The sequence below is a fragment of the Mytilus galloprovincialis genome, chromosome 12, assembly GCF_965363235.1.
Source record: "Mytilus galloprovincialis chromosome 12, xbMytGall1.hap1.1, whole genome shotgun sequence".
NCBI lineage: Eukaryota > Metazoa > Mollusca > Bivalvia > Mytilida > Mytilidae > Mytilus > Mytilus galloprovincialis.
This window is the reverse complement of record NC_134849.1, coordinates 29672922-29681966: the sequence shown is the minus strand read 5'-3', so window position 1 is coordinate 29681966 and position 9045 is coordinate 29672922. Positions and strand designations below refer to the sequence as shown.

General features: G+C 31.7%; 1 protein-coding gene across 1 annotated transcript; it reads left to right on the top strand.

Annotated features, from left to right (window-relative positions):
* The first annotated feature begins 405 nt into the window (after positions 1 to 405).
* Positions 406 to 8398, top strand: LOC143054915 (uncharacterized). Its single transcript, XM_076228014.1, has 2 exons — positions 406 to 806; positions 6143 to 8398. Exons 1-2 carry the CDS (start codon positions 476 to 478, stop codon positions 8116 to 8118), a joined length of 2307 nt encoding a protein of 768 aa, XP_076084129.1. The 5' UTR covers positions 406 to 475; the 3' UTR covers positions 8119 to 8398.
* The last annotated feature ends 647 nt before the right edge of the window (positions 8399 to 9045 follow it).

Here is a 9045-nt window from a genome sequence, read left to right as displayed (position 1 = left end):
TTTCAATGTTTCAAAATGCCTCATTAGAAAATGTACCTATACATATATATGGAGGTACTAATGCTGTTGTTAGACAATTATAGTATATTTGATTCATAATTCAACTTCTTTATAAAGTTTTTGACTGTTAGTTATTGCATTTGTTTATTTGCCTTATATAAAACTATTGTCGGTAGTATATGATAAAGCGATTAATACATGACACTTTCCATATCAGCCTGAGTATCATCCCTTGGCCCATATCAGCACCTCGACTCCGTCTCGGGCTGATATGGGGGTCTCGGGATGATACCCAGGCTGATATGGAAAAGGCCATGTATTAATCTCTATGTAATTGTTGGAAATAAAAATATCAAAAGATAAAAAAAAAAGATAAATGTTATGTACACTACATCAATGTTATAATTTATTATGAAAACAATATTAAACTTTCACTATATTGCAGAATATATTCAATTTATAGTTTACAGCAAACATGAACCGGAAACCAAGAAACGATGAAACGGATAGCAAACATAATGTGTATGAATTAGGGAAAGTTCATTTTTGGGAAAAATACGGCGTTCAACGATTTCCGTACCGTGGGAGGCGCAGATACTCACCATGTGTTTACCGATCTGTAGACGGTGGAATTATTGTCTCAAATGACGTTTTCGGGTTGACAATCAGACAGTTTGAGCGAATGTTTAAAGCTTGTTTAATTAGAAGGAAAACACATGAACAGTATATATTAAATCTGAGATATCCTGTCAAAACCTCAGACGAATATCTGGAATACTTACAGGATAGTATAGTTAACAATAAAGGTAATTATGTTTTTATACTAAAAGTTCATAGACAATAAAACGGTCTATCATGTCGATGTTATACGAAGTAAGAATAAGTCTTTCAATTGGACATGCTACCTAGTTTTAAATCAAAACCGTCATTCAAAGACAAATTGACAATTTATTCAATTTATGTTTTCTGTAAATACAGGCCAGTTACACTACTGTATTTGGATATGCCTAATTTAGTATTATAGAAAATCATCCGCAGATCTTAGCATACTATTCATGTGGAATAACCTGGATAAATTACCAATAAACCAGTTTAGGTAAATAGTTTAAATCCATGTTGGACCACTACGTTTTGAAGACAGAAATGCCATTTAATGACACAAACCTTTTATTTTTTGGTTAAATCAATTTTGTCCATCTGAATATTTCTTTATAATTGAAAACATTTACAGATAATGCTCTAAAGTTTGAGAATGTTTAACATGTTTAAATCAACGAATAATTGTTTCTGTTCAAAGAAAAGTGTGTTTAAGAAATAGCCTTTAATGTTATGAAAAAAAAGAAGATTTCATAAACTCGTTCCCAAGACATCGACTAATCGACACAGCCGCCTTACAATTATTTTTTGTTGTTCTTGTAATCCAATTAATCAAACTGAAGGCTCCGAAACCTTCAGGTTGTCTCGTAAAAATAGGATAGTGTGTGTCGAATATTTATAAATTCCACTAACCAATATTGATTTTTTTTACTTGATTAATTTGATGGTTATCTACCAACTTAAGTAGTTTTAGAAAAATACAAACATATGGTCAGTGTCTTAGAACCGAATCCGACTGATACCTGCTCTCTGGTGGTATTATTTAAAAACAGTCTTTCAATCGTCAACCCATCACTCAGCATTGCACTATAAATGTAACGTCTTATTGTCTTTAATTTTTTAATAAATTAACGATAACATAAGATCATGCACCTTCAAATGTTGATGCGTCTTCTTCTTCTAGATTTATAACCCGTTTCAAAAGTTCAAACTTTTACATCGAATGAACCACTACAACGACAGCGTAATTTATTTTTGTTTTCTTATCGTTTTTTTTTGTTTGTTTACGGTTAGAGATTGTGCATCATCATTAAATGTGTAATTTCATTAAAATTAATTATCCTTTGCTGTCTACATGAGTATACTATGTCATTTAACATGCTACTTTTTGGAACTTTGGTTCTCACTGCCTTTCAACGCGTCACTGATGAGTCTCTTGTACATGTAGACGAAACGTCTGTCTGGCTTAATTATAAGCATGGTACATTTGATAACTATAGAGACAAGGAATTAAATATAGGTTAACTATGTAACAATCAAACTTAACTAATGAATATAATAATACAAACAACAAAAAATTAGGTAGAAGAAGTTTTCAATAACAGACGGGTGTCCGAATCTTTTGATATCACACATGATTAAGAATACTAATGGAATGCCAAACAAAAAACTGAACACAACCATTGCAGTTAAATTTTGCATGCATCTTTAAAGACACATGTAATGTTTATTATCAGGTAGAATTTCGGGAAGAGTTTTAATCCCTGTGATTTATAAAAGAACATTGTTTGAAAAGACATACGATTAAATGATGCAGAAATCCAAAAGCCATGAAGTATCATTCGACTATAAGAGTAAATATCTCCCATGCTGAAGCTGTTGACATGCGTATGTTTCATTCGGAGCATGTTACTTAGTAAAATACATTCAATGTGATTAATCCGATGAAGGAGAAAGTCCAGCATTGTATTCTTATAAACAATACAAAAAATGAAACCTTAAACCTAATCCAACGTTTGTTTCCAAAAGATTCGGACATCCGTCTGTTATTAAGAATTTTCTGTTATCCATTCGTTTGATTTGTTTGGCCTTTCGATTTTGCCATTTGATTAGGGATTTTCTTTTTTAATTTTCCTCGGAAGTCAGTATTTTTGTGATTTTACTTTTTCTTAAACTATATTAAATTTGTGGCAGAAAACATAAGTACATTTTGCAATAATTTAATTTTGGATGTAACGTTTCTTCTGATCGGTTGACGTTTTGTTTTTTTAGCTCATAGATATAATTTTGTCATCTGACCTTTACATCATCAATGTTTTTTAATCGTTTACTCCAGTTTAAAATGGAATTTAGAATAAAATTATAAGAAATGACTGTAATAGAGTTTCTGTCTATTTGAAAAAGCATAAAAATGTGGTACACACTTTTAAATAACCCGCTTAGCGGGTTATTTAGTGTGCACCACATTTTTTATGTTATTTCTTAATATACAAGAAAAAATATTACAGTCATTCCTTAATTATTGTTAAATGTTTCGATTCTAAAATTGAAAACAAAAATCATTTGATTATCATGAAGACTTTTGTCAAGTTTGGAAACTTTACACGCAATGTATATTACACACTTATGGCGGGAATAAAAGACACGAAAGAACAAACATAGCCAAATTTATCGTTTTTTCACTTCGATTAAGGAATTAAAAAAGTATCACAAATTACCAAGTTCCAATGCAAATTCATAAAGGGGAACTCATAAGAAGCTGCCAAAAACCCTCACAATTACATTTGCGGTGCGGGTTTTCCCGCTGTGTTGAAGATCCATTGGTGACTTTTTGCTTTTTCTGCTTTTTTGTCAGAGTATTGTCTCTTTGACATATATCCTACTTCCATGCTACATTTTATAGCATTTATTTTGTCGACAAAGTAAATATTACGTAATCATCAATACAAAAGAAAACAAAATAGAAACAAAACCGTCAAAACCGTCTTTCCGAATCACACCTTAGGACTCCCCTTCACCATTTATGGCCAAAGTCATCAAGTCAATAACCCAATTGCATGATGCATCAATACTGAGTCACGTCAAAGTTCATACAAAATGTACAACTAAAAGATACATAATAGCACGAAGCCAAAAATCGAAGAGACGAAGTAAAAGAAAAAGATGCACAACTTCTGCAGCTAAAATATTTATCTAAAGACCATATCTTACTATTCTGAAGTAGACACTGAATATTCAACTTTTCGGTTTTTGATACCTTGCGACGAACTTATTGAGACAAAGGACGAAACGTTCTTTGACAAACTCCTGTCTCATTATTTATTTCTTCTGACACCGCTTTTCAAGGACTGAGTAGAATATACCAACTTTTGAAAATCATACAAGTTGTTGACGTTGATATATTGCTGCTAAGGTGAGGATACTTTATAATTTAAAAATGTGAAATTGTCTCGTTTGTTTTAAGATTCTTGTATTGAGATGACCACTGTTGTCATATCTGAAGTAAATGTCTAGAAATAATGCTAAGGAAGCTGTATCTGTATTATATCTAACATGTCTAATATATAATTCAGGAGGATATTTTAATTGCACCCAATCAGAAATTTTTTTTTTTTTTTTTTTAATTGTCTGAAAGAACTAGGACGCATATGAAAATAAGAAAAGGTCGGGAAGGAGAAACACACATCAAGTTGTTATAGGAATATTGACAACTTGCTAAAAAATTCTGCCTACAAAATCAATATGTGTCTACTAGAAACTCCACAATAAAGATCACTTGTGTTTCTTTATTTTGTTAATTTTATTTTGCATAAATGAGTGCGATATATGAGGCGTTATTTACTTATATGAAAACTATTTAACTAGCTCAAAGTGAAATGTGATTTGACGGGGGAAGGAAATGAAATGTTTTATTTCTGATGCTGCAAACATACTGCTATCTGTGTTAATATCACCCACCCTTGTCCACCCCGGGATAAACAAAATTTACCACAAAATTAAAAAAAAAATGTCAAAACAAAAATAAAAAGTAAAACAAATCAAATAAAAAGGATATAAATCTGAAGAAAAAAATAAAAAAAATATCCTGAATATTTAAAGAAGAACACAGAAAGATTCTATAAAATAAGGAAACAAGTTTTTGACATTGCGGATCAATATCTATATGGAAAAAAAATTAGATCCTCGCAATTTTTTATTAGCATTTTTCAATTTTACATCCAGGTTTGAAAATTAGTAAAGGAATTGTTCGTTCGAAATACGTTTGTTATTTTTTTGTAACCAGGGTTGTACGGAATTTTACACCGGTGTTTTAAATGCATAAACCCTTCGACTGCGCCTCAGCATATATGAATTTTCCAAACTGGTGTAAAATTCTGTACACCCTGATTTCACCCTAAACTAACTAACATTATGTGAGAAGAAAATGAAAAACAATTCCTGACAGGATATACAAATAAAGGACATAAAACACTACTAAAAGCCATAGATTTTCAACGCCGGTTCCTTTATATAATAGAATTAATCACATTTAAACCAGTAACTTTTCTAATATTAATTTCAAATGGAGGTCATCCACTTTGTCTTTGGGCAAAGGTACATGTACAGAACAAATGACATGATGTCTTTTCACAATTGATCCAAGATCATTCTTCCTTGTAAATAAAGACTTTTGAATAAAACTACAAAACGAGATTAAAGGATGATGGATTTTAGGTCTTGTATTAATGTACAAAAGGGTTTATATTTGTTAGAAATGCACATTGAACAAGCCTAGACTAAGGATGATGAGACTTTTCAGTGTCTCTCTATTCTTGTTATCCTAGATAAATAGTTATCAAAGCTACCAGGCTTTTAATTTGATACGATAGACGCGCTTTTCGTCTACATAAGACTCAGATCAAAATAGTAAGAAATCAAGTATAAGGTTGAAGAGCATAAAAGACCTTTCAGATATATTGATGTATAGTAAATCAATTACCATCGTTTACATAAGTGCACTGATATCATATATATGCAGGTACACTTTATATTAATTATACAATATAAAGCTAAAAATTGTTTCATATATTAATCTTTTCTTTACTATTGACATAGCTGGACGAAATTAAACTAGAATCTTTGACAACAGAGACATTTTGTTGGCGTTCTTTAGTTAAAAAAAATAGAGTATTTGTATGAATTGTAATTTCATCAACTTGTGCTGTTTCATACATGTGCATTTTGATTAGATGTGGTATTGTTTACACATCGTTGTCAATATAATGGAATTTGATGCTACTGTCATACAAGTGAGAGGTTTAGTTACTTTCAAACCAGGTGCATTCCACCATTTTCTATATCAGAAAATACCTGTACAATGTCAGTAATATGACACTTGTTATCCATTCGTTTGATGTGTTTGAGCTTTTGATTTTGTCATTAAACTCGCTATTGATGGTCGAATGAAAATGATCGTTTGTTATAATTAACAGCGAAAATATTTGTGTGTACCAAGTCATAATAAAAGTAACTTAGATAAATAGTTGAATAAATATATGTTTTATAGATTACGCATCCTGGACGGGAAATAATATGAAGGAAAGATACTTATACGAGCATTTACTGAATACAGCTGGTACTGAAACAGATAAACGTAAAAGACAACAACTTTTTATCACTATGGATATGATCAATAATGTAGAAGATTCGGAGTTAATAGAAATATCGAGTGGAAGTTTAGCAGAAGGACTTGACTTACCAGGTAGTGACATCGATATAATGTACGTCTTTGAAGACGTAGACGTAATTCGTGATGTAAGGAATATCAAGCACTTAGTACAACGGACAACATTGGTTATGGAAACTGATAATAATCATCCCGGATTTTCGTATCTCAGATTAATAATAGGAGGGGAAGGGGACTCCCAGTTATTACCACTTGAATGTTTTGAAAGTGCTAAAAAGGGTTTATATTTATCAGTGAACACATTTGTTAGTGATATGAATAAGGAAAATTCCCATTATATGTTGTCATCCCATGGTCCGTGTTTATCCACCTACGATCAAAGCATGGATATAGCATTCTGTCTACGAAGTAAATACTTACCTTACAATGCATTACCCTGGGCTACGCGATCCCGAATGCAATGGCCGCCGAATAGCGTAATTGACGAAATTAACAAATACGGATGTTTATTAGTACCTATTGGACCAAGGACTTTGCCTGATTGTAATGCATTGTGGAGATTATCATTTTCTGTGGCCGAAAAACAACTTGTTCATTCATTTAATTTTACTCAACTGTTATGTTACTGTCTCCTCAAACTAACATTAAAACATATCATTAACACGAACAGACATGCAGAAGGCTTATTATGTTCTTATTTTCTGAAGACAGCTTTATTCTGGGTTTCAGAAGAAATTGATATTGAAACATTTCGATTATCTAATTTATATTTTTGTTTTTCTAACTGTGTAAGTAAATTAATATTATGGGTAAATAACTGTTATTGTCCAAACTATTTTATACCTGAACAGAACATGTTCCTCGGAAAGATCAGTCCAGATAACAATGAAATACTAATGAATGTGTTGTATAACATAAAGCATGACGGAATTGATGGATTGATACATAACTTATATCAACACGATAACGAACATCATCAGATGTTAAGTACACAGCTGGAACCTTCATTTATTAAGTTAGACTTACTATTTTACAGAATATCTTTTTCTTCAATTTATGGTATTCGTGAAGACTATTTACCATGTTTGAAGGTACTAGAATTTACTGAATCTTTACTAAAATCGAAATCATCTACATTTATTGTTGATGTATGTAGATATCGTCATGCTGAAATAAGTCAATGTGCAGCGCAATTATTACCAGCACTAGCAGTTACGACTGAAAGTTACCGTATACACAAACGTTATCATAGACATTTACAAGACGGTACTAAGACAGATGCTGTCTCGGGCTGGCTGTTATACGCATCTTTTTATTATGTAACAGAGCAGTTCAAGGTTACACTTAAACTAACGGATTATGTTCTGTCCAGATATTCATCTAATATGCTATTATTAGGCTGTCATAATTACCATGACGGACATATCAATTTATACAGAAATTATGTACATTCCACAATGTCACTTCATGAGAAGATGAAAATGGCAGTTGTACAAAGTGTTGTATACGTAAAACACTCATCATTGATACCAAAGGAACTACAACTGGAGGTGAAAGACCAGTTTCTATGTATATCTCCTAGTGTTATGTCTCACTGTCTCAGATTTCTCTGCTATCATCATATAGGTGATATTTTTAACAGAAAACAAGCTTTACTTGATTTATACTTATCAGTGAAAGAAAGACAATCAATTGGTTTAAATACCTTATCTAATTCTATAACTATACTTGGAGTATGCTATGAGATATCAGATGATAAGGACACAGCCTATCACTGTTATGAGAAAGCTTTACAATGTAAAGGTATTATATGTCGTACAGCAAAAACTAGGAAATCAAACCTTTTCACAGATTAAGTATCCCCGTTTAACATCAACAGGAGTCGGAGTGTGTTAATTAATATCAGTATATCAGTGAATTAATATACAGCCTATCTGTTTATTCATTGGATGTATCGTCATTCTACTGCATATATGACACGTATGGCAATATCACATTACTACAGACATACACATGTAGTGAGATACTTCAAACACTTATTATCTAAAACAAAAAATAACAGTTCCAGGTAGACGTAATCACCAATAAAGCATCCGTTGCAATTTTCACTATTGTTAATTGTATCCTATTATTATATTAAAGTTAGTGTTAGCAAAAAACGGGCTTTACGTGATTATTTTTATAATATGGAATACTAAACTTTGTGCTACACGATACGCTACCCGGTTCATTAAATTAACTCAGGTGATACAGATGCATTCTATCAGGGTTACGACAGTATTTTGTGACGTAATTTTGAAATGTAGAACACTGGTATAAGGAATCTTAAACAAATCCAAAGTTTTTTTATCATGTTTAATTTAAGCTTCATCGTAAAACAGTCGTTAATAAAGGCAACAGTAGTATGCCGTTGTCCAAAATTCATAAATCGATAGAGAAAAAAACAAATCCGGGTTACAAACTAAAACTGAGGGAAACGCATCAAATATAACAGAACTACGACACAACAGAGACACAACACCGAAATATAACACACACAGAAACGAACTATAATGTAACAATAGCCATTTTCTTGACTTGGTACAGGGCATTTTATGAAAAAATGGTGGGTTGAACCTTGTTTTGTGACATACCAAACATCCCGCTTTAATGGCAGTGTAAATTATAAAATTAAAATGACAACAATACACGACAGGGTTACAATAAATAAATAAATAAATGGGAGAAAATATAGGACAAAGAAACAAACGAACAATAGCCGTCAAGAGGTAACAGGGTAAACA